Genomic DNA, 24,762 nt, shown 5'->3' with positions numbered 1-24,762 from the left:
CCAACAAAAACAATCAAGATTTCATACTATTTGGTATAAGTGGTTTAGAATTAGTCTTTCCACATTTTGTGGAATAGTTAGCTTAGGTACATGATATTCCGATTAAAATAAAATAGAAATAATGACGTTGTAAAAACATAGTTTTTTATTTGTACTGCTGAAAACATTAGACAAGATATTTAAGCTCGTCTAAAATCCGGTTTTCAGAAAATAAAATGCCCAAAATAAAATATTGTTGGTTGGGAAATACAAGAACAAACGTTCTAAAAAAGAAATATAAGAACAAAAGAGAGAGAGAGAGAGAGAGAGAGAGAGAGAGAGAGAGAGAGAGAGAGAGAGAGAGAGAGAGAGAGAGAGAGAGAGAGAGAGAGAGAGAGAGAGAGAGAGAGAGAGAGAGAGAGAGAGAGAGAGAGAGAGAGAGGGAGGGAGTGTGTCGTTACGAAGAGGAGAAGAGACACAGAGGTACACACTCACTCAAAAGCAAAACCATTTTGGTTTAACCGAAAGACTCGGTCGGAGTCTAGAGCCTGCCTCTTCCGACATCGTCTGGCGCACCTCACGTGCATGCTCACCTCCACTCACGTGCACATGGATTTTTCTAATGCTTTAAACAAAAATACAAATGTATCTATCGACCCTTTTTAACTTGTACATTGGTGCAATGAGGAATTCATATATTTCAAAGAAAAAATTCAAGTTTTACTTACGGTTATTTGTGAAATAACAAAAAAAAAACAAAACTAGTTTTTTTTTTAGAAGAGAAATAGAAAAAGAGAGAATGGGATTTTGGTTAGTTTGTTAATTTTAGTTTTATGGGTTATTAGGTGCAATTTCTGTTTTACTTATACGGTGCATCATGACTACGATAAAATAAATTAATATACATGCCCATTTCGATCTGAGGAATGCGTATTTATATTTAACATAATAAAGAAGCAAAAGTCAAAAGTGAGAAGTAAAAAAGTTGAAACATGGAGAATTTAATCTAAACAATGATTGAATGTTATTAATATGGTTAATTCGTTTTGATGAGGAGTGGTTTCTAAACACATCAATTGTGTTACGTACATATGCACTCCACGCGCAGAAAATATTGACCCAAAAGGAAAAACAACCTAAAGCATGCCTACTTTCATCCTTGTTGTCTTGTTGAGATTTTACCTTTTTGGTGCCATATCTTTTGAGATATTGATCCTACATTGTTTAATGACTAATCTTTGATGTTCTTGTCTTATAACCTCTAAACGTTAAACACTATATGAGCTCTTCTAGTTTTTGCTTAATGTTTTTTTTTTTTTTTTGATTAACCTGGAGGGACTTCCACCCCCAGGGGCCAACTCCTCGGCGCGAGGCGGACCATTTGGTACTATGGGGAATTAGATACCCCAATTGCCTGGCCAGCGGTTCGAACCCGGGTGCGTATTGGGGCTGAAACTCCCTCAACACCACCAGACCAACTCCGCTGGTTAATTTTTTTGCTTAATGTTTATCTAATGTTGTCACATATATCATACGTTCTCACTAAAAGGTTACCCATTTAAATTCGTTATTTTAAGCTCGAAACGGGTCAATATGTCTTTATTTTATTGTGTTCTGATCAAAACGTTGATTAACAAAGATACCTGGATTCTTTCTGTTAAACGATATTCGAATATTTGGTAAACTAAAAGAGATTTTAAAACAATTAGGTTGTATAAATTGAGCAATCAGCTTCAGAATATGTATTGACATAAAATCAGTATAGAATATCTACTTTAGAAAGAGTCAGAGTTGTTCACGAAACATTTTTAATTATTCCAAAATCAAATTCCCGTTTATCTAAACATAGAATAAGTTAAAGTCTCAGTACTTAATTTTAATAAGATAGATACAAAAGGTAACAAATTAGGTAAAAACCTCCCCCACCAGATACATACATACTCGTAAACAAACCTGAATAAAAGAGGAAATTTTGAAATTACCTGTTTTTATCAACTAAGTACATGTTTTCCAGAGGAAATTTTCCTTTTTGAGTCATACTACAATGTTAATATTAAATCGATAAGAAAGATGACGTTGAAACGAAAATTGCTTTACTAGATTTTATATATACACGTAGAGAGCTGAAAGTAAGGAACTACTCTACGTCTCTACCCCTGTCCAGATGAATTGTAAAGCACTTCAAACATCATAAAATAAAACTTTATATATAAAAAATCTCAGAGAAGATTAATAATTTAGTTCCCTGAAAAATTTAATTATTACACATGAAGTTTAGCTTTAATTGGAGTATAATGATGTCCGTAGCTCTGTAAACATGTGAAGGTCTCCTCCTTTTGCGGCTAGTGGGTGCTCCATTGCGTATCAAAAGGAATAATATTATAGTCTTGATAAACAAATTTAAAATTCTACTTTTTGGGGCAACACTTAAAATACTACTTTATCAATTGATTATAAACAATTAATTACAAGGTTTTTTTTGGTTCATGACTCGTTCTTTTTCTCGCATTATACGGACATGTCTCATTTTGGACCAATTCATATAGGTAAACAGTAATTATATGTATAGATACACATTACAATTTGTGACAAATAACAAAATAAGCGATGAGCTTTAAAATCTTCTTCGTTTAATAATAATAAAATATTTTATTTCGTAGCACTTTTTATTTTTATTAGTTATTTAGTAACAAAGAATCTGAAATGAAGAAAAAGTGGTACATCTTTTTCTTCTAAAAAGAGTTTATATTATTTTAGGGTTTTTTGTAAATTTATTATTTAGGGTTTGATTATGTAATATTAAAAGTTTACTTGATTCGGGTTACATTTCTCGATCCGCCGAACCTAACCCTCTCAGTTTTTTAAACATATCCTGTTATATTTTACTAGATAATTTTACACTCTCCGAATGTATTAAAGATTTTCATTTTTTATTCAAAATCCGACATAAAAATACGTCCTTCATCAGAAATTTCGACATCATTAAAATATACTGAAAATTACAGTTGTAGATAGAAAGAGGGGAAATTAACAGATTTTTATAAAACCGTGGACTATCCAACAACATAAATTAAAATCTGTAAGAAGATAAATAAAAAAAATGTAAAATGATTAGTAAGAAAAATAAAGAAAGGTGGGACCGAGAAGAAGAAGACATCAAGTGGGGTGCCACGTCAAAGGGCATAAGAAAAGATTTCATCTTTCCGCATGTATCCGATCCCAATCGGCTTAATAATCTCAAATCGCAAAAAAAGAAAAAAACGAAAACAAAGAAAAGAAAGAAGAAAAAACACTTGAGAATCTGAAAAACACACACAAAAAGGGGTTTTGAAAGCTTTTAAGAGCATTAATCTTTGCTCAACTGAAGTTTTAGCAGAAGAATGATCCTTTGTTTCAAAATCATCATTTAGAGTTTTCCTCTCCTGCTCTCTTCTCTTTTCCCTCTTTGAGCAAAAAACAGATTCGTTGAAGAACTCCGTTTCCTTCAAACAACAAACAAAGAAAAAAGGAAAACAATTTGTACTTTTTTTTCTTTCTGGGAACCATGAAGGCTCCATCAAATGGATTTCATCCCAATCCAGCAGAAGGTAAGACCTTTTTTATTTTTGTTTGAAATCATTTTCAAGCTTTCTGGATTTGGAGTTCATCACACAGTTTCTGCATTTCTTTATTGAAAAATGGAGTCATTCAGTCAGTCAGCAGAAAGACCCAAAAATCTAGTTCGTTTCACTGTATTTATTACAGTTTTTAGTTGTCACATAAATGCCGCAAATTTTTGATAAAGCTTTAGACTTTTTTACATGAATATTAGTCAAAACATTTCTTTGTTTTAAGCCCTTTTACAAAAAAAAAAAAACAAAACATTTCTTTGTTTTAAAATTGTTCTTTTATTGGTTGATGTGATGAACAGGAGAGAAGAAAGCAATCAATTCTCAGCTATGGCACGCTTGTGCTGGTCCTTTGGTTTCATTGCCTCCTGTTGGAAGTCTTGTTGTTTACTTCCCTCAAGGACATAGCGAACAAGTAATGGTTCCAAACAGCAATTCTTTAGCGTTTGAAACCAATTGATCCAATATGTAATATGACCGATCAGTGGACTCTTTTTTTCAGGTTGCAGCATCTATGCAGAAGCAAACTGATTTTATACCAAACTACCCAAATCTTCCTTCTAAGCTCATTTGCTTGCTTCATAGTGTTACTTTACATGTAAGCCTTTGTACCCAAATTTGTGAATCAAAATCAAAGAAAGGAGAAGAACTAATCATATGATCTGAATCAGGCTGATACCGAGACCGATGAAGTCTATGCACAAATGACTCTTCAACCTGTGAATAAGGTCTGAAACCTTCACCCTCCATCATAACTTGAGATTTAACAACTTTAAAAGCTAAACCATTGCTTGATTACTCAAAATGTGTATATCAGTACGACAGAGAAGCACTCCTAGCTTCTGATATGGGTCTGAAGATAAACAGACAACCTACTGAGTTTTTCTGCAAGACACTTACAGCGAGTGACACCAGCACTCACGGTGGTTTCTCTGTACCACGCCGTGCTGCTGAGAAAATATTCCCTCCTCTTGTATGTCTCTCTCTCATCAAATCAAAGCACATTTGTTCATTTTATATTTTACCTTTTTGCTAAAACTTCTGAGGATGCTTCAAATAGGATTTCTCGATGCAACCCCCTGCACAAGAGATTGTAGCTAAAGATTTACACGACACTACATGGACCTTTAGACATATATACCGAGGTATAAATCATCTCAAGATTGGTTTATTATAGCTGGTAAAGGACTGAAAAACTTCAAGTCTGATTTGTTTCCTTTGATGTAAATCTGATCTTAGGCCAACCGAAAAGACACTTGCTTACCACTGGTTGGAGCGTTTTTGTTAGCACAAAGAGACTATTCGCTGGTGACTCAGTTTTGTTTGTAAGGTATATGAGTTCATGCTTAGATCAAAAACAACTAAGCAGAAAATGGACTTTACTTTTCTCATAAGAGCTGTTTTGCAGAGATGAGAAATCACAGCTGACGTTGGGTATAAGACGTGCGAATAGACAAACACCGACTCTTTCCTCATCGGTCATATCAAGCGACAGTATGCACATTGGGATTCTGGCAGCTGCAGCTCATGCCAATGCCAATAGCAGCCCCTTTACCATCTTCTTCAATCCAAGAGCAAGTCCTTCAGAGTTTGTAGTTCCTCTAGCCAAGTACAACAAAGCGTTGTACGCTCAAGTATCTCTTGGAATGCGGTTCCGGATGATGTTTGAGACAGAGGATTGTGGTGTTCGAAGATATATGGGTACAGTCACCGGTATTAGTGATCTTGACCCTGTCAGATGGAAAGGCTCCCAATGGCGTAACCTTCAGGTAATGTGTAGTAAACTGATAATATCTTCTGAATCATTTGCTGAAAAAAGCTTTTGTTCATTTGTTTGAACAGGTAGGATGGGATGAATCAACAGCTGGAGATAGACCAAGCCGAGTATCTATATGGGAGATTGAACCAGTTATAACTCCGTTCTACATATGCCCTCCTCCATTTTTCAGACCTAAGTACCCGAGGCAACCAGGGATGCCAGGTAAAGTTTACTTCCATATGTATACTTTCATCGATCTCTCAGACTCATTGATACTTACCTTTGGAGGTTTCTGTTGCAGATGATGAGCTGGACATGGAGAACGCTTTCAAAAGAGCAATGCCTTGGATGGGAGAAGAGTTTGGGATGAAAGACGCGCAGAGTTCAATGTTTCCTGGTTTAAGCCTGGTTCAGTGGATGAGTATGCAGCAGAACAACCCTTTGTCAGCTGGTGCTGCTACCGCTCAGCTACCATCTTATAACCTACCTAACAATTTTGCTCCCAACGACCATTCAAAGCTGTTGAACTTCCAATCCCCAAACCTCTCTCCTGCGAATACGCAGTTCAACAAACCGAACATGGTTAGCCATATCAGTCAACAGATGCAAGCACAACCAGCCATGGTGCAATCTCAACAACAACAACAACAGCTGCAGCAACAAGTACAGATGTCACATCAACAGCTGCAGCAACATCATCATCATCAGCAGCAGCAAGGGGGTTATAACACAGGTTCTGTAAACAATGGAGTGAGTGGTGTTTCTAACCAAGTCTCTTGTCAGAATCAGTCTACTGGTTTTACTCAGTCTCAGCTTCAGCAGCAGTCAATGCTCTCTAATGGTGCTAAAATGACCCACCAGAACATGGTTTCCGCTGGGAATAAGGCCTCGTCTCAAATGACAGCGCAAGAATTGCAGTTTCAGCAGCAATTGGAATTGCACAATAGTACGCAATTATTGAGAAACCAGCAGGAACAGTCGTCTATGCATCCGCTACAACAAACTCTTTCCCAGAATCCTCAGCAACTCCAGATGCAACAGCAACAACAACAATCATCAAAACCAAGCCCCTCACAACAGCTACAGTTGCAGCTACTGCAGAAATTACAGCAACAGCAGCAGTCAACTCCTCCTCTGGTAAGCTCGTCCTTACAGCCACAGTTACCGTCGTTGCAACAAACACAAAGCCATCAACTGCAACAACTTCTGTCCTCTCAGAATCAACAGCCCTTGCCACAGAGTAATAACAGCTTCATGCAGCCTCCACAGATTCAGGTGAGTCATCATCAGCAACAAGGATATATGAATAATAATAATAAGCCTGTAGCCGCTGGAAGATCACAGTCTGGTCACATAGATGGAGAAGCTCCTTCTTGTTCAACCTCCCCATCCGCCAATAACACAGGAGGACATGATAATGTTTCACCGACAAACTTCCTGAGCAGAAATCAACAACAAGGACAAGCAGTATCTGTATCTGTACCTGTACCTGTACCTGCATCTGATTCAGTCTTTGAGCGTGCAAGCAATCCAGTCCAACAAGGCATGGTGAATTTGAAGAGTGCTACTGAACAGTTCAAGTTTAAAGGCGCAGTAACAGATCAAATCGATGTAACTACAGTTGGAACAACGTATTGTCCTGATGTTGTTGGCCCTGGACAGCAGCAGCAGCAGCAGCAGCAGCAACAGACTTTCCCATTACCATCATTCGGTTTTGATGGAGACCTCCAAACTCACCATCCAAAAAACAACTTAGCTTACGCTGGTAACCTAGAAGCCGTGAATCCTGATGCTCTCTATTCTCAAAAGGACTTTCAGAACTTAGTACCCAACTATGGGAATGCACCAAGAGACATCGAGACCGAGCTATCAAGTGCTTCTCAGTCGTTTGGTATTCCCAGCATTCCCTTTAAGTCCGGAGGTTCAAATGAGATCGGTGGGATTAATGATTCAGGGATTATGAACGGTGGTGGGATCTGGCCCAATCAGGCTCAACGGATGCGAACGTATACAAAGGTTAGAACACTTTCTCTCTGTTAAACAAAGCTCTATTCTTATAGCAACTAAGTCTTTTGTAACGAAAAAATTTGAAGGTTCAAAAACGAGGGTCAGTGGGAAGATCAATAGATGTTACCCGTTATAGCGGCTACGAGGAGCTCAGGCATGACTTAGCGAGAATGTTTGGCATCGAAGGACAGCTTGAGGATCCACAAACCTCTGACTGGAAGCTTGTATACACAGATCATGAAAACGATATACTGCTCGTTGGTGATGATCCTTGGGAGTAAGTTCCAGACCAAACACTCTCTCAATCAAGTCCAAGATTTCAGACTGTCTAATCAATCTTCTCTGTTTTTTTTCTCTTCAGGGAATTTGTGAACTGCGTGCAAAACATAAAGATACTGTCATCAGCAGAGGTGCAGCAAATGAGCTTAGACGGAGACCTTGCAGCTATCCCAACAACAAACCAAGCCTGCAGCGAAACAGACAGCGGAAATGCATGGAAAGTACACTATGAAGACACATCTGCTGCAGCTTCATTCAACAGATAGAAAGAAAGAGATGCAAATACATTAAGAATCATCTTAAAAGTACAAGCTTTTTGTGTGTGTACCGAGAAGAAGGATACTGCAACTGCAAGGCAAGGTATATATAGATTTTTATAGGACAGTGATTTGATGTTTCATTCTAACTCGAAGTTGTTGTCGTCTTTCTCTTGCTTTTTTTTTTATATTTTTATGTAACCTGTGAACTACTAAAACAGAGGACAAAGTCTATTAAGAGTGTACCTATACAGACAAACAATCAAATCGTATTCAGTAATCATATTGTTCTTTGCGAAACAAAAGTGTATCTTATCTTAGTCTCAACTAAACTCAGCGAAATATTCAACCTTGAATAAATCACACGTGGAAAACAAGGAGAAGAAAAAGCTGTCTCTGAGTTTCAGCTGAATTTACCCGCGTGACGAGACCGGCCACGTGTCAATTCTCCTGAAAATTGCGACGTTTTATTAGACCGGTAATTAGTAAACAGACGCGCTCTCTTCGACAACTGAGTTTGACTCTTTTCTTCTTCACGCGCCGGAAAAAAAAGTCAAAAAGTCAACTCTTCACTCTCTCTCGGCGTCTATATATATATAAACCTAAAGCGGTAAAATTCTGTTATCCAATTCAAAAAATCAAGACTCAAGAGAAGAGCTAAACTCTAAACCAGAATCTTAAGTGTTAACCGTACCGAATCAAACCGGTTTTTCAATGGAGGAGGGACCGTCGTCGTCGATGAAGTCAAAGTACAAAGGCGTGAGGAAGAGGAGATGGGGGAAATGGGTATCGGAGATCAGACTCCCCAACAGCAGAGAGCGTATCTGGTTGGGATCCTACGACACTCCCGAGAAGGCGGCGCGTGCCTTCGACGCTGCCCTCTTCTGCCTCCGAGGCAGCGGCGCGAATTTCAATTTCCCCGAGAAACCTCCGGTTATCTCCGGATGGCAAAATATGTCGCGATCGGAGATCCGAGAAGCGGCTGCGAGGTTTGCTAATTCGGAAGAGAGTGTGGGGAGAGAGGAGAAGGATGAGGAGCAAGAGTCGGAGTTGGTGGTGGAGAGTGTGTTCCCGACGGTTGGATCGGGTAACTTCGCTTCGGATTTCGGGTTGTTTGATGATGATTTAAGAGAAGAGCTTGCTCCTCCTACGCTGGATGAGAATTATGATTGCTCCTCGGTTTATCTTTGGAACTTCTGAATCCTGAATTCTAGTTTTCTTTTTTTTTTTTTTTTTTGCATTTCTCGGAACATTATTTCGATTAAATTCGTTTGTCTTCTTCCCCCGATTTTTTTGTTTGTTCGTCGCTAATGGGCCAAGGGCCCAATATTCGTTGATAATATTGGTCTTTAGAAGGAATCACAATACGAATACTCTGATTTGTTTTGGTTGCGTATGGAGATTTTGTTGTAATCATCAGAGCTTTTGATGATACCAGTGGGTAAATTTGAACATATGAAGTGAGTTTGAAAAATGTCATTTTTCTGCTACCAAGAACAGACTCATCTTACGGCCACCTACTAACTATAAACTACGCAATCTACCAAGTCGAATTGATCTCAACTGTGGGAAAGAAAAAAAATCTTGGACAAGACCAAATAGAAATTTTTAGGTTACTTGAATCATACGATATCACACACTAAGCGGTTAATACCTTTCATTAGCTGTCTCAGCATCTGTTCTAATCTTCTATTATTCAGGTACCTCTCTGTGTACACAGCTTCTGGTTGCTTAAGGTATGCGCATGGCTTAACCTTTTTAACAACTGCTTTTGCTCCTTTTTATAATAAGTGTAATGCTTTCTCATCTCATTGATTAACCTAAAAACTAATTACAGATCACATGGCCGGTGAATTGGAACAATCTCGTGACATGTATGTGAGAAGAAGAATGGATGGATATAACACAGTCGAGTGGGATCATAAATATAACCGGAACTAGTTCATATGAAATCAGATGTTGAAAAGTTACCTTTCTGTTTATTTTGCAGAAAATATAAAATTGGATCTTTGTGTGTGCACGTACATTTATGGTTTGAAAAAAAAAATATATATATATATATATATATATATTGTTGATCTTAGTAAATTAATGTGCATTTTTTTATTTGAATAAAAATTTGATAATGTTTTGTTATTTTCCTCCTTAAATCTTCTCATGCACATTCACAAACTATATCCTAAAACTAATCAGATCTTTATATTTATTTCATTAATATAGAAAAACGAGATAATGAAATCCACTGAAAAGTGAAAACCCCTAAACCAACGATTTTTTTAATTAATTTTCTAACTAAACAAAAAAAAACAAAATACAAAATTGTCTCTCACTAGTCGCTCTAGTCACCCCTATATATACCTGAAGAACTCAGCTCACTTTCTCTCCAAAAAAAAAACAGAGAGTCTTTCCAAGAAAGTTTCTTCCTTTTTCTCTCTCGAATGGATCCTAAAGAAACTCACCAACAGCAGCAGCAGAATCGCAACAACAACGCCGCCGCATTAACGTACCCCACCTCCACTTCTCAGGCCGTGCACAACCGTTCATCTGTCGGTGCTCTCTCTCCGCGCCAGACTCAACCTCAGCAACAAGCGCTCATGCTCAACGCATCTCCTTACTCCGTCGCGACCCAACAACCGGGGATGCAACTCGGGAACGCTCCTGATGGTGGAGATAGCGGCGGAGACGCAAATGCTAGCACACCTGCTAAACGGCTCATAGGTCGTCCTCCCGGCTCCCGTACTAAGAAGCGGCGCAACTACTGGAGAGGTAACATTCAAAGACTCCATCTTTCTTGACACCCTTTTGATCACAGTTAATATCTCTGTGTGTGTGTGCGTGAGAGCAGGAGGAGAAGGAGGACCGCTTAAAGCTCATGTCATTGACGTCAATGCTGGAGAGGTAGTAATGTGTCTTCTTGTGTGTGTAACCAAATCTTGAACCTTTAAAAAAAAGTTATAATCTTTCCGTTGTACTCACTCAGGACATAGCTATGAAGTTAGTGGCGTTTATGAATCAAGAACCACGCGACGTCTGTATTCTCTCAGCTTCAGGAGATGTATCTAGTGCGGTGTTTCACTCTAAGAATCCTATTGGACTTGTTAGGCTTCAGGTATAAACATTTCATGCCCTTGTACACTAGTAGTAGAACTTGCTTTCTTGGTCTGATTTGAGCTCTGTTTATTATATATGCAGGGCCAATATGTTATCACTTCTATGTCAGGTACTTTCTCGAACACTGAGAGTAATGGTACTGTGACCAGAACTGGTACCTTGAGCGTGTCTCTAGCTGGCCCTGATTACATGGTTGTGGGGGTTGTGTTGGTGCTGGTGGAAGCCTTGTAGCTGCATCACAAGTCGAGGTTACTTACTCCATTTCTCTAAACCCTTTTGTAGTCGAGTTTGGTTTAACGGAACCCTTCAAGAGACTTGACTTTGGCTCTGGTTTTTTCTTTTTTTTTTATATATAGGTCATTGTTGGAACCTTTGGATCAGAGGGAGTGAAACCGAGCGCAGCTTCTTCAGCACCAGCCAATGTGTCAGGATTCCCTCAGTCTCAGGGACCACAACGTTCAAGCCAGTCGTCAGAGGAAAATGCTAGTACATCTCTTGGAAACTCTACGCCACAACCACCTCACCATCTTCCCCTCTGGCCTGGCAACAATCCTCAATAAGCAAATGGTTCATGGGACGTGGCTCACTGGGGGGGGGGGGGGGGGGGGTTCTTCTCTGTTCCAGCAGAATTGTCCATAAGTGTAGATTGTGACTCTCTTGTCTTCTTCTTATTCATACTTCTCTTCAATGTATAGCTTTTGCTTTTACATAAATAGAAAGAGAGAGAGAGAGAGATGTTAAAGCAGGGTTGAGTTCATATTTTTAGTTTGTTACTTAGTTTCTTTTGATTGGTGATGATTCTGTAATCAACGAACGATCCGGTTCAGTTTCGACATAATAAGGTTTCAGTTCATTTTTTCTAAAAAAAATATTTCTCCTGAATGTACATCTTCTCTTGTTTTCAATAAAAAGTTTGGACAAGACCGCCTATCACCAAATAGAATTTTTTAGGTTACTTGAATCATACGCTATCATATAACACACTAAGTGGACTATTAGTACCATTCGTTAGTTGTCGCAACATCTCTCTACGTTCTCAGCTTCTGGTTTAACGTGTCCGGTTGCTTAAGGTATGCGCATGGCTTAACCTTTTAACAACTGCTTTTGATGCCTGTTAGTCTAATTAAGTCAGATCACTTTAGCCGCTAGCCTAGACAAAAAAAAAAGTGTTGTACTTTCTCATTTCACTGATCAACCTCAAAACTAATTACAAATCACATGGCCGGTGAACTGAAATAATCTCGTGAAATGTATGTGAGAAGAAGAGTGGATGGATTTAACACGGTCGAGTGTGATCATAATATTAACCGGAGCTAGTTGATATGAAATCAGATGTTGAAAGTTACATTTCTGTTTATTTACAGAAAATAAGGATCTTTATGTGTGTCCTCAGATGAAAATATATTTTGGGTGTACTAACATCAGTTTGACATTCATGTTGGTGTTTATCTTCTTTTTTAAATGGCTTAGAATAGGAAGTTAAGTTTATCAATTAGTTTGGAATCTAGATAGTATACACATTTTCTCTCAGTAAATTTATAGTTTGAAAAATATATACATTATCTTAGTAATTCATGTGCATTTGTTTTTTGAACAAAATTTTGATAAATGTTTTAAAACTAAAATCTTCCTCCTAAAATCTTCTCCTGCACATTCTTTTTTTTTTCCCCTAAATCGTCTCTTCTCACTAGCGACTCACTACTATATATATCTGAAGAAGTGAAGTTAGCTCAAAAAAAAAACCTTCACTTCTCTACCAGAAAGTTTCTTCCTTTTTCTTTCTAGAATCTTCCATGGATTCTAAAGAAACACACCAACAGCAGCAGAATCGCAACGCCGCCGCTGCGTTATCGGGTCCTATCTCCACTTCTCAGGCCATGCAGCACCGTTCATCTGTCGGGGCTCTCTCTCTTCGCCAGCCTCAACAACTGCCCATGCTCGCGGGATCGCCTTACTACGTCGTCGATAACCAACATCCGTCGATCGAGCAACGAGGACGAGGAAGGCCGAGGAAGTACGCTCCTCCTGATGCTAACTCATCAGCAGGTTCAGGCCCACCTGCTAAACGGGGCAGAGGTCTTCCTCCTCCTCCTGCCTCCGGCAATAACCAGCGCCGCAACAACGCTTTAGGTAACTAATTAACATTCAAAGACTCCATCTTTCTTTCTTTTCTCCATACCCTTTTGGCTGCTTACAGTTAATGTGTGAGCAGGAGGAGAAGGAGAAGAAGACGAATCGATTACAGCTCATATCATTAACGTCAATGCTGGAGAGGTAACGTGTTTTGTGTACCAAATCTTTTTAGCTAAAAAGTTATGATCTTTCACATTGTAACTCTCACTCAGGACATAGCTATGAAGTTAGTGGCGTTTATGAATCAAGAACCACGCGAGCTCTGTGTTCTCTCAGCTTCAGGTACTGTATCTTGTGCGGTGCTTCAATCTAAAACTCCTCTTGGAGTTGTTAAGTATGAGGTATATTCCCATAATTCATCTCCTTCTCCACTACTTGTTTCTTGCTTCTTTGCTCTGATTTGATTGTGATATATGTGGCAGGGCCTATATCTTATCACTGATATGTCGGGTACTTTCTTGAATACCGAGAGTTATGATGGGGCTACTGTGACCAGAACTGGTAACTTGAACGTGTCTCTAGCTGGCCCTGATGCCAAGATTTGGGCGGGTCGTGTTGGTGGAATGCTTGTAGCTGGTTCAGAAGTCAAGGTTACTTACTCCATTTCTCAAACGTCGAGTTGGTTAACGAAACCCTTCAAGAGACTGACTTTGCTTTTTTTTATATATATATAGGTCATTCTTGGAATCTTTGGACCGGAGAGAGTGAAACCGAGCGAAGCTTCTTCAGAACCAGCCAATGTGTTGAGCTTAAGTGGTGGTGGACCAGGATTCCCTCAGTCTCAGGGACCACAATGCTCAAGCGAGTCATCAGAGGAAAATGCTAGTACATCTCTTGGAAACTCTACGCCACAACCATCTTTCCCTCTGGCCTGGCAACAATCCTCAATAGGCAAATCGTTCATGGGTCGTGGCTCACTGCGGGTGTTTTCTTCTCTGTTCCATCAGAATTGTTCATAAGTAGATTGATCTTTCTTACTCTCTTTGTCTTCTTCTTGTTCATACCTTTCTTCAATGTAGCTTTGGTTTTACATAAATAGAAAGATAGAAGAGAGAGACGAGAGGTTTTAAAGTAGGGTTGAGTTCATATGTTTAGTTTCTTTTGATTCTGTAATCAACGAATGATCTTAGTTTTGAACTAGGTTTCAGTTCATTTAAAGAAAAATATTTAATGTACATCTTCTCTTGTTTTCAATAAAATTTTTGGTCAATACAAATTACAAAACAAAAAAAAACTAACTATAGTTTTCATAATCTTACTGACTTTTACTTATCAAAGAAAACTTATCTAAATTTGTTTGTGTGGCTTCATAATATTTTTGATCGTCACTCATTCGGAGCCTCAGAGTTACAATATCATTAACTCATAAATAAATACAAATATCCACACGTCTTTGTCTTGGAAGCTGGAACTATTGATCATGAAGTCAATGTTGCAAACCCACACGTATTTGTTTTTCTAACAAAACTAATTAAGTATATCCTAAACTTCTTTCTTTGTTGTTACACTTGAAGACGAGATAGAGATAAAACAAAGATCACGTACTTTCACATTTCTTCTCAAATTAGCATAGACGTTCTATTACAAAACTATACTAAATTAACTAATGAAAACAAATGAATTAATCGAACAAAAATTGGAATATGATTCAACCACGTAATCTTACATTGTCACCAGATTATGACACAATAGCCACTCTGTAAATCCAAAAATAAAATAATAATATTAAACGCTGGTCGTAATATGGAAATAGTACTATGCAGTAATAAAAAAAAGAAACAGGATAATAAAATGTTTAATTAAGCGTACATAAATAACGTTTGAGGAGATTTTCAAGAAAATGCGAATATCCGACCCGTAAAAAATGCGGATATGCGACGAGGCTCTACGTCTTTAGGTTCTCCAAGTTATCTTCTTTCCTTCTTCACAATCTAAAACTCATCCTATAATAACCTTTCTTTCTTCCATCGCTCTTCCTCCTTTTAAACCTCTTTTATTATGCTTCTAAGCAATCCCCACATGGTTATCCCGGGATACAGATCGATCATATCACCGGGAAACTTCACGACGAGTCCGAGAAGTCCCTTAGATATGAGGCTCCCGTCGCCTGGTACTAGCTCGAAGAGGTACGATGACGGTGGAGTGGGGTTAGGTATCGTCGCTGCGCTTGAGAAATCTGGAGGCGTCGTCAGGATCAACCGGCAAGAGATCTCGTCGTCGAGACAAAACCCGGTTTACTACTCTGGTTCCGGTTCGAACAGATCCAACCCGGTTCATTGTGCCCGGAGAAACCAGTTTCATGCGGAGATTGAACTCTCTGAGGAATACACTTGCGTCACGAGTCGTCGTGATGGCGTGAGCAAGGTTTATTACAGGGACGACAAGTTTGAGTTTCGTGATAATAGATCGGAGAGTGATCGTAATGAGCGGAGGTTGGACACATCAACGGCGAAGAAGAGAGATGTGTTGAGGGATTCTCAAGAGTTTCTGAGTTTGTGTTGCTTGTGTAAGAAGAAACTTGGAGGCAAAGACATTTACATGTACAAGTAAGCTCCTCTACCCACGTGTCTTTCTTTTTTTACTTTGAGACACATTTTTACATTAAGACTCCATATTAAGTGAGGACTGATTCACTGATGTTTCTGTTATTGAATGTGCAGAGGAGATAGAGGGTTTTGTAGTAAAGAGTGTAGATCGGTGAGAATAATGGAGGATAATATAGACGCGCAACATAAATCGACAAGCATTGAGGTTTTGAGCTCTCGGTTTACCGGAGGAAAAGTTTCTCCAGCTAGAATATTCGTATTATAAAGGATTTAATCATTTAGAATTGTGATCAGCGTTGATTGGTTATATGCCAAATTGTTTTTTTTTTCTTGTCTGTTTGTTCGTATGGTTATTTTTCATAAAGCCAAATTATATTAGGCTTGTGAGTTTTTTTTTAATAACTAGACAAAACAAAATATAAACAATCTTGATAAAACAGACAACAAGAATTTTGTTAGTGTTTTGAAACACTACTAAAACAAATATGATCTTGTCAGTTTGTTTGATACACTTTTTCTCCCCCAAAAACTAAATGAATGATTATATTGAATTTAATTTGTTGTAAGAGAATCTATATGGGGTATGATAGGAAAAGTGCACTACCTATTTTGTCTGAATTTTACCCTGTCGTGTTTATTTTTTTTTTTCAACTTTGTAGTAGTACGTATTATATATCAAATTACAAAAAAACTTAAAAATACTGCATAAATTATAAGTGTTGTGTATTTTCCTTCCCGAATTTTAAAATATTGCATATTTTATATTGAACTAAACAAAAATTCAAAAATACTACAAGAATTTTCAAAATCATTTTCATATATATTCCGTCAAATGTGTTATTCAGCTACATTGTTTTAATAAATTCTGTAGAAATAAAAAATTTGAACACAAATTCTGTAAATTTAAAACTGTAAAATACTAAACTCTCAAAAGTTTGTCAAACAAGTTGTTTTAATAGCGTCACATATTAGGTTCTTTTGCTTGCCAAGTTCATTACTTCTTTGGCCTTCTCGGTAGAGAAGTCATTGAACACAATCCTCGAGTATCAAACAAAAAATGCCTTAAAAATATACTAAATTTTCCGGTTTAAAGGGGGATAAAACGATATTAAAAGCAAAAACGTGTTAGAATCACATTTAACATTGTATCAATCAACACAAGTTTATTCAATTTTACAACCAGTGTGTGTGTGTTTTATCTAAGTTCAACATCTTCACTACGTACAGACAACTTGTGTCAGTCTTTATTAAGAAACTCTGCAAAACTCTGTACAAGTAGACGAGTATTAACAGAACCAGGATTCTTGATATGGAAGATGTGATCTTCGTCCTTAGTCTCTATCACTCCAACTCTCCCTCCCCACCCACTACTCTTCTCAAGCTTCTCCGCGTAACCCCAACCTTCCCTCGCCAGCACATCGTTCCCCGCCACCATAACCAAAACCCGCCCGCACCCCAACCCGGATATATCCGACCCGACCACGTTAACCCACGGATCCTCCACTCCCATCTCGCTGTTCGGGCTCGCGATCTCCCACATCCCTTGCATGTACCTCATCGCCTCAGCCTCCTCCTCCTCCAACGGAGCCTTGGAAAAGAAGAAGGGATGAAACAGAGCCATCCCCGAGATCTCGTAGCTTACTCCCTTCTCTTCTCCGGATCTCATCGCCATGTGATGCGCGATGTTGGCTCCGGCGCTGTCCCCGGCGAGGAACACTCTCCCGAAGTCCGCGTGGTCGTTCACCCAGCGTTCCGGACCAGACCCGGAGACGTGAGCGAACACCCATTTCAACGCGTCCCACGAGTCTTCGTACGGGACGGGGATCGGATGCTCGGGGGCACGGCGGTAGTCCACCGATACGGCGATGCAGCCGGCGGCTGAGACGGCCGACGGGAGGAAAGTGTGGTAGATGGGAGAGAAAGCGGTTTCCATTATGAAACCCCCGCCGTGAAAGTAGACGAGGAGCGGGAGCTTCTTCTTGTTCTTGTTCTTCTCTTCTTGGCCAGCTTTATGAGGGAGGTAGATACGGAGAGAGAGGTTTTTCTCCGGTGAATAGACCGCGTCTTTGGAAACGACGCCGTTTTGATCAGGGGTTAGCGAAGGTGGGACGAATGTGTCGGTCACGAGGCGTTCGATACGGCCATTCTTGTAGACTTTATATCTCGGATAGTCGTATGCGATTTCGGAATCCGAATCCATCGGTCTTTGGATCAAAATGTTACTAGTGTTAGAAGAATAAGAAGAAGTTGTATAGCTGATATATATATATATAGATGGTCTACTTTCTAGAGACTTGGTTGATTGATTGATCCACGTTTCTGTTTTTTCAGCTGCTGTTACACCTACTATACTCATGCTAATTCATTGGTTCATATGACAAAATGCGATTAAATAAAATGAAGTAGAGTACGTAGTAGGTTGGAAAATTAAGCAGATGAGATCAATTTTTCTTAAAAAAGTTTAATACACACCACGGACGTAATAAGAACACACGAAATTAAGGAAATACATGTCTTTTATATTCATCGGAAATCATAATTATATGATTTTGTCTTTTAAATAGACTAAGAAAGAAAATTTTAAACGAAACAAAGTTTAGTAGTGGTCAACAAAATTTGTTGTCCTTACAAAATCAGTAACATACGAGACTAATCTTGACATGACCCAGAGATAGGGGATTTAGACAGACATGATACAAGTACCTAGAAACGACAGACGCTAACAAGAATTGATCGCTAATCATATACTAATCACATACATACAAATATATGAAATTTCCTACTTATTAAATAGTTGTGAAATGAATATAATTAAGAACCATGGACGCAGAAGTTTTGTTCTTGTTTTATTGATGCAACGTCAAAAGAATAGCCCGGTACGGTTTATTGTGGTTTAGCGGTATCACGTCACATTTCAGCTGATAAACCAAGCCAAGAGGTGGGGTTGTTTCCGGTTTGAGGCTTTGTGGACGCTTTGGCTGGATCGTTTAACTGGTATGGTGCCTTTGATGTAACCCTATCCTTTCTCTTTGCCAAGAACCGATGAAGTGAAGCTCTTCTAGCAATTGGAAGTTCTGTTAAATAACAAAAAAATGAATTAATTTGCATCAGAAGCTGTGTGACAACAACAACAAAAAAAAGCTAAAAGGAGATGGAAACCAAAACAAGTGTGAGAAAGATTACCGCATGCCATTGCAACTGAGGAGGATTGGATTGGCTCTTGTGTTACGGTTTTCATGAAATGAGGAACTTGGTTTGGTGTAGGAGCGATGTTGTTGTTGTTGTTAACAGTAGATGTGAAACCCGTGAAGGTATTAGCGGTTCCTTTGCTAGCCAAGTTCACAACTTCTTTGGCTTTCTCAGCAGAAAAGTCATTGAACACAATCACTTGCCCGCCGTAGAATATAGTTAACGGTGCAGTTTGAGGCTCTGGTTTCACAGATCTGTAGTTCCAAGTAAGCACCACACATTAGTAAAAGAGATCAGGGAAAAATATTTATCAGCTTTTTTAATATATATATATATATATATGTTTAACTAATAAAAATATATCAGCGTTACTACATCAGAATTATATGTTTAACAGAACATACCTAGAAGTAGTCTGTGTCATTTTGGGGACATCTTCCTTGGGGAGAGAGGAAGATGAGGAAGAAAAGCTTGGTTGCCTAGGAAACAGATTCTTGGGTTTAACATCTGGAGCAGCGGCCATGGAATCCACGTTGGAAGCTTCACAAGGGAATAAACTCATGGTTGTTGTAGGCTTACGTGAGATGACTGCAAAACATGATCCAAAACAAGTTAGATATCTCTGTATCTCATAACTTTTTCAATGACAATTTTGGCAAAACTTAATGGAGAAAAAAACAAAAAGCTAACTAGTTTCAAACGAATCAGACACGCAAGCCTAACTTACAGACTCATACGCATAGAGATATATATGTAAAGACAACGAACGTGTCTAATTTCTACCTAAACTATAGCGCTATTAATTCCAGATTAAAGAGAAGGCTCCTCCTTACCGTTGGTCTCAGGCATGCATGACATCCCTAAGCTGAGATCTCCAAAGCTACCGTTCTCCTTCAAATACTGACTCAATCGACTACACGTTAGCGAGAAGCTCGGCTTCCCTGAGGACGATCTCCGTTTTGCAGAGCATTCCATAGAACTCGGCATCGTTAAGCAGCTTGGAAGAAACGAAGCAAAACCACTAGAAAACGTGGCCAATCTTCTTCTTATTCTTCTTCAGTTTACTTTATCTTTCTTTCTCACTTTTTCTTGTTCTTCTTCTTGCAGATTTGAGTTTGTCACGAGGGAGAAATGGGGTGGGCTCTTAAATAAAACTTTCTCCTCAAATAACAAAAAAGAAAATAAATTATTAACTTTATCTAATTATGCGTCCTTTAAAAACCACGTGTTTTATTTATTGTTTTCTTTTAATCAAAGTCGGGAAATGCGTCTCGGTCCACAGTTCTCCACGGTCAACGATTTTGAGTTAAATTACATTTTATCCCCTCTTCACGATGCTAGTTAATTATTGATTGTTCGCTTAGAACGAAGTCAAACAAAATACCAGCCACTTGTGAGTTTACCCTTTTGCCCCACGTAGTATGGTGGTAATTTGCAGGTACACTTGGACACAGATCGGATATTTAAGTTTTCGAAAGTATTTGTGATTTGTTTCGTGTGTTACGGATATCTAACTTTTCGGTTTGCTTTGTTTCGTAAAAATACGGATATTCAGAAAAATGGATATAAAAAAATAAATAAATATTTGCGTATATTTACGGATATTTGCGGATATTTCATCAGTTTTGATTAATACAAATAATTTTAAAAATTCGATACATTTATAAAATTTTGTTTTCCATGATATTTAAGATACAAACTAAAAGAATAGTAAATCTACATATTTTGTAATTTTTATACTTATTTAACAATTATAATAACACAAAACTTAAGAAAATTTTATAATTTTCATAATTTGTTTTCCTTTTATGTAATACTTTTATATAAGTAATATGTGAATAGAATTTGTCAAATAAAATGTTGGAATAATAATTATATAATTTTATACATTTAAAATTTTAAATATAATCAAGATATACATGTATTTATATATTGTCGGATCGAATCGGATCAGATATCTGCTTTCCAAAATTCTAATATTTTTTATTTGCTTTTAATAGATATTGATTTTTAGTATTTGCTTTGCTTTAAAAGTATTCAGAATTTTCAGATCGAATCGAAACGAATAACGAATTAAATTAAATTTAACGGATAAAATGTTCAGCCCTAATGAGGGGTCTCCACAAGTAGAATATCCAATTTTTTGAGATATTCGTGATCTGATATGTTTCGTTTGAATAATCAATTATCTTGTTCGATTGGATCTCTAGTCATCTGGATATTCGGTGTTCTACATATCTGGAAATTTTAAATTTTTGACTGTATATCCGATCTAATCTGTTAAAATAAACAAATAAATAATAAATAAATAAAAATCTAAAAAAATATAAAATAATAATATTTTATTACAAAAATAAAAATTCTTTTACTTTTTAAAATTCTTATAAATAATTTAATAAATTTAGTAAATAAAAACACTGTAAAACTTATATAAAATATAATATTTATATAAATTATATATAATTATTTAAATATATGTATATACATGTATGTAATAGATCAAATAGGATATCCGTTCCTAAAAATATTAGTATTTGTGATTTGTTTCATTTCTCACGGATATTACATATATATTATTATTTGTTTTGATTCATAGAATTACGGATATACCCAGATTTTTCGATTTTAGTTGAATCAAATTTACGAATATTTTACCTAGCCCTAGTAACTTGCAAGTCAAAAAGAGACTAGTTTTTTTTTTTTTTTTTTTTTTGCTACTATTGTATTTTGCGTTGTTTGCATGAACCTTTGTTTACTCAAAAATAAATCGAAGTGTAGGTTTTGTTTCTTTAACAGAGGGTCTATTGTGTACGTTTTCTTTTTAAGTTCATTTTTATTGCGATTAAATTGTATGTAATGGTCCATTTTAAAATAGATTAATTAGATAGTCTGTGTTTACGATTGTTAGCATATGTTTAAAGTCATTGTTATCAAACAATTTAACTTTTTCATATGTATGGAGGAGGAACATTCCTAGCAGCTTGAACTAATAACAGTTGCAAAATATGAATTTTCTCGATATGACATCCTGTAAGTAGACCTTTTGTAACTAATTTTTGTTCAAACTTAAATAATATATAACATTATAGGGGAATTTTCAAAAATACCACTTTCAAGGTACCATTATTCATCTTTACCACCACTAAAAACACATTTTCAATAATACCTTATTTATTAAAATGGTAAAGACTCTTATATCTTTATTTTTATATGTTTTTCAAAATTCTAATCTCAAATTCTAATTCCTAAACCTCCAATTCTAAACCCTAAACCCAAAAATCTTCAACTCTAAACCCTAAACCCTAAACTATATACCCTAAATTCAATATCCTAAACCCTAAATCCTAAAGTCTAAACTATAAACCCTAAATCCTTAACTCTAAACCCTAAATCTTAAACTCTAAACCTTAAACTATATACCTTAAACCCTAAAACATCAAATCTAAACCCTAAATCCTAAACCTTTAAATCTAGACCCTTCATTAAAAGTAGTGGTAAAAGTGGTTAGTGTAAACATGAAAAGTGGTACTATGAAAATGGTATTTTTGACAATTTCTCAACATTATTATACTTTTTTAGTAACCTACGAGCACATTTATGGTTGGTATGTAATCTATATACAATTGAAGAAACCCTTTCTAATGTATACAGTCAACATGTATAAGTAGAAACAATATTCGAGTAATTAAAAACTGATGAAGTCCATATACAATATTACAATGAGTTTCATAACTAAATTATGAAATATTTTCATGCTGGTTGAGTGACTATAAATTCGAATCCTCCAAGTTGAATATTAGTGTGATATAAGTAGCAAGTAAGTAAAGTTGTAATGAATTATTTATTAACTATTAGTTATAGTTGAAGCATGTAGGGAGATGTTAGATATTTTATAGTTTGTAAGAATATTTTTCCTCATGGTTCTAGTGGTGAATTTTTTGGTATCTTATGCTAACAAGAAATCAACCATACGTCCAAAATATATATGCTAAAAAAATATAATATTTATACACATCGAAAACAAATAAGGTGAAACAAGATCGAATCAAGCAAAACGCGTTACAAGTCACAGTCAAGCCTCTTTGGCAGTTTGTAAGTGCTCTTGATAATAAATGATATAGTCTTATAATTTGAATAATACTCAAAAAAATTTAAAACTAATTATTATAATTGTTATTAACTCGTGATTCATGCAGAGATGCAACCAAATGTTTGTATATTATGGTCTCTGAGCCGTCGGTTGGTAATTAAATGCGGCAGAAGCTGAAGGTTGAAGTCAATCCACATGTCGACCGTCAGAATTGATAATTGCCATGAACCATTTTATAGTTGAATTCAACAATCTTGACAAGAAAACTATAACTGAACGTAACGAAGAATCACAATACAGTGAGGGAGCGAAAACAAATTTGGTGTTCTCGTCAGGTTGATTTGAGACCTAATCAGATCCTCTTCCAATAATCAAAAATGACCAAACAGTAGTAATATCTTGCAAGTGCGACTAGTACATATGTGCAAGGATATACTATCGTCCAACTGATAAAAACGTAAATGAAGGAAATATTATTTTATTTTAGGTAGAACGAGAGAAATCTTCACGGCGTTAATAAAATGTGAGTGGGTCTCAGTCAAAGACAGCTCCACCATCCACATTGTTCCGTCGACCACGTTTTTGTTGTTATGCGTTTTAAAGTAGAGAAAAAAACAGTACTAATAAAGTTAAAAATGGAAATTAAAGAACTCAATAAAGAAAAGAATTTTTTACTCTCTAACACACTTTATCACTTTAAAATTTCATCCCAAGACACTTTCTACATGTGACAACCTTTTGAGCTAGTAAATGTCATATATGCCCTCATATAATAGAAAACGCAAAAACCACATCGATCTGATTTACTTGTTGTACCAACCTTTTTAATCAATTTCCCAACCCTAATTTTTAATTCAAGATTTACATCCTCTCTCCATACCAGACGCTTTCTTCTTCCTTTTTCGCCTCCAAACCACTGAATCACATCATCTCTGTCATTCTTCTGTTCTTCGAGGTCAAGACATGCAAGATTTGTTTAAATCTTCCTAATCTACACCTTCTTTTGTCGGATCCAGGTTTTTAAGCTTCTAACTAATTTCTTCAATAGCTACACCGACTCTGTCTGGGTTTTATGTTCTCGATTCAAGCCCATAGAACACCGATTGGTGTTTGTGGGTATTTTTGGGGATTTAATTCACTTTTTCGTACCCAGAAACATGATTTCACAGTTTTTAGATCTGCCAAAGTTAATTTTTTTTTCAGGTAATAACCTACCAGGCCACCACCGCTTTCATCCGCCATGTAGTTTTAGATTTGTGGACGGAGTAGAAGTAAGGAAGATTTGTGGATATCCTTATCACCAGCCTGATTACATCGGGGTTTATTTTGAACATTTTGTGGATGCAATAGATTGGGAAAAAGTGTATGTGGATGGAATATATGTAAAACGTTTTGTGGACGGAATAGATGTAAGAGGTTTTGTGGATGGAGTAGAAGTAAAAAAGATTTGTGGACGGAATAAATCTATAGGTCTGACCATAATTAAATGGACGGAACTGAAGTAAAAAAGAATTGTGGACGGAATAATCCACAGATCCGACCACAACTTAGTGGACGGCGTAGAAGTACGACATGCCGTGGAAATCCTTATCAAACTGGCCTAATTCTACAGTTTTAGTTTCGGCCTTTGGATTGAAAGCACAAAATCAACATCCAATGGTCAAGACTAAGGCTCTTGATATCATAAACCCGTCCACAAACCAAACCGGTTTCCTTTTTTAGAGACCAAAAAATAAATTTTTATTAAGGACATCGATGTCATTACACATTAAAACTGCCAAGAAAAAGTGTCCCAAATGTACAA

General features: G+C 37.0%; 7 protein-coding genes and 1 long non-coding RNA gene across 8 annotated transcripts; 6 read left to right on the top strand and 2 right to left on the bottom strand.

The window, feature by feature from the left end:
- The first annotated feature begins 3,198 nt into the window (after window positions 1-3,198).
- On the top strand, window positions 3,199-8,169 carry LOC108807600 (auxin response factor 19). Its single transcript, XM_018579871.2, has 12 exons — window positions 3,199-3,566; window positions 3,890-4,002; window positions 4,090-4,185; window positions 4,259-4,315; window positions 4,405-4,560; window positions 4,648-4,732; window positions 4,827-4,917; window positions 4,996-5,356; window positions 5,430-5,568; window positions 5,648-7,362; window positions 7,440-7,630; window positions 7,715-8,169. The coding sequence occupies exons 1-12, from the start codon at window positions 3,524-3,526 to the stop codon at window positions 7,896-7,898; spliced, it is 3,231 nt and encodes a 1,076-aa protein (XP_018435373.1). The 5' UTR covers window positions 3,199-3,523; the 3' UTR covers window positions 7,899-8,169.
- Window positions 8,170-8,491: 322 nt separating this feature from the next.
- Window positions 8,492-10,030, top strand: LOC108807611 (ethylene-responsive transcription factor ERF017). Its single transcript, XM_018579882.2, has 2 exons — window positions 8,492-9,625; window positions 9,727-10,030. The coding sequence occupies exon 1, from the start codon at window positions 8,604-8,606 to the stop codon at window positions 9,087-9,089; it is 486 nt and encodes a 161-aa protein (XP_018435384.1). The 5' UTR covers window positions 8,492-8,603; the 3' UTR covers window positions 9,090-9,625; window positions 9,727-10,030.
- Window positions 10,031-10,153: 123 nt separating this feature from the next.
- On the top strand, window positions 10,154-11,581 carry LOC108858613 (AT-hook motif nuclear-localized protein 13). Its single transcript, XM_018632515.2, is given in 6 exon segments — window positions 10,154-10,655; window positions 10,735-10,787; window positions 10,870-10,998; window positions 11,082-11,196; window positions 11,199-11,248; window positions 11,357-11,581. Coding segments are annotated over 6 exon segments (879 nt in total). The 5' UTR covers window positions 10,154-10,327; the 3' UTR covers window positions 11,561-11,581.
- Window positions 11,582-12,694: 1,113 nt separating this feature from the next.
- LOC108837763 (AT-hook motif nuclear-localized protein 13) lies at window positions 12,695-14,252 on the top strand. The gene is given in 6 exon segments (XM_018610783.2): window positions 12,695-13,130; window positions 13,213-13,274; window positions 13,346-13,474; window positions 13,556-13,723; window positions 13,808-13,986; window positions 13,988-14,252. Coding segments are annotated over 6 exon segments (912 nt in total). The 5' UTR covers window positions 12,695-12,793; the 3' UTR covers window positions 14,025-14,252.
- A 725-nt stretch (window positions 14,253-14,977) lies between these two features.
- LOC108832797 (FCS-Like Zinc finger 12) lies at window positions 14,978-16,070 on the top strand. The gene is made up of 2 exons (XM_018606246.2): window positions 14,978-15,679; window positions 15,794-16,070. Exons 1-2 carry the CDS (start codon window positions 15,132-15,134, stop codon window positions 15,942-15,944), a joined length of 699 nt encoding a protein of 232 aa, XP_018461748.1. The 5' UTR covers window positions 14,978-15,131; the 3' UTR covers window positions 15,945-16,070.
- A 715-nt stretch (window positions 16,071-16,785) lies between these two features.
- On the bottom strand, window positions 16,786-18,035 carry LOC108832796 (probable carboxylesterase 1). Its single transcript, XM_018606245.2, has one exon. It carries the CDS (start codon window positions 18,033-18,035, stop codon window positions 16,917-16,919), a length of 1,119 nt encoding a protein of 372 aa, XP_018461747.2. The 3' UTR covers window positions 16,786-16,916.
- Window positions 18,036-18,177: 142 nt separating this feature from the next.
- Window positions 18,178-19,999, bottom strand: LOC108819019 (protein TIFY 10A-like). The gene is made up of 4 exons (XM_057009210.1): window positions 19,702-19,999; window positions 19,273-19,456; window positions 18,863-19,122; window positions 18,178-18,753 (listed from the first exon to the last, which is right to left on the bottom strand). Exons 1-4 carry the CDS (start codon window positions 19,853-19,855, stop codon window positions 18,587-18,589), a joined length of 765 nt encoding a protein of 254 aa, XP_056865190.1. The 5' UTR covers window positions 19,856-19,999; the 3' UTR covers window positions 18,178-18,586.
- A 3,794-nt stretch (window positions 20,000-23,793) lies between these two features.
- Window positions 23,794-24,475, top strand: LOC108858915 (uncharacterized). Its single transcript, XR_001950418.2, has 2 exons — window positions 23,794-23,974; window positions 24,162-24,475. It is a non-coding gene; the product is annotated as an uncharacterized LOC108858915 (long non-coding RNA).
- The last annotated feature ends 287 nt before the right edge of the window (window positions 24,476-24,762 follow it).

The sequence above is a fragment of the Raphanus sativus genome, chromosome 1 (genome assembly GCF_000801105.2).
Source record: "Raphanus sativus cultivar WK10039 chromosome 1, ASM80110v3, whole genome shotgun sequence".
Lineage (NCBI taxonomy): Eukaryota > Viridiplantae > Streptophyta > Magnoliopsida > Brassicales > Brassicaceae > Raphanus > Raphanus sativus.
Note: the sequence above shows the minus strand (reverse complement) of the source record. Positions and strands in the feature narration are given on the sequence as shown.

What these genes read in the sequence shown, in the direction of transcription:
- LOC108807611 (XM_018579882.2), top strand. Translation starts at nt 8,604, where the DNA reads ATGGAGGAGGGACCGTCGTCGTCGATGAAGTCAAAGTACAAAGGCGTG.
- LOC108819019 (XM_057009210.1), bottom strand. Translation starts at nt 19,855, where the DNA reads ATGCCGAGTTCTATGGAATGCTCTGCAAAACGGAGATCGTCCTCAGGG. An exon ending in ATGCATGCCTGAGACCAACG is followed by an intron (nt 19,457 to 19,701) that starts GTAAGGAGGAGC and finishes CATGTTTTGCAG; the next exon opens with TCATCTCACGTAAGCCTACA. An exon ending in ATGACACAGACTACTTCTAG is followed by an intron (nt 19,123 to 19,272) that starts GTATGTTCTGTT and finishes TTGGAACTACAG; the next exon opens with ATCTGTGAAACCAGAGCCTC.
- LOC108832796 (XM_018606245.2), bottom strand. Translation starts at nt 18,035, where the DNA reads ATGAGTATAGTAGGTGTAACAGCAGCTGAAAAAACAGAAACGTGGATC.
- LOC108807600 (XM_018579871.2), top strand. Translation starts at nt 3,524, where the DNA reads ATGAAGGCTCCATCAAATGGATTTCATCCCAATCCAGCAGAAG. An exon ending in CTCAAGGACATAGCGAACAA is followed by an intron (nt 4,003 to 4,089) that starts GTAATGGTTCCA and finishes TCTTTTTTTCAG; the next exon opens with GTTGCAGCATCTATGCAGAA. An exon ending in AGAAAATATTCCCTCCTCTT is followed by an intron (nt 4,561 to 4,647) that starts GTATGTCTCTCT and finishes TGCTTCAAATAG; the next exon opens with GATTTCTCGATGCAACCCCC.
- LOC108832797 (XM_018606246.2), top strand. Translation starts at nt 15,132, where the DNA reads ATGCTTCTAAGCAATCCCCACATGGTTATCCCGGGATACAGATCGATC. An exon ending in AAAGACATTTACATGTACAA is followed by an intron (nt 15,680 to 15,793) that starts GTAAGCTCCTCT and finishes TTGAATGTGCAG; the next exon opens with AGGAGATAGAGGGTTTTGTA.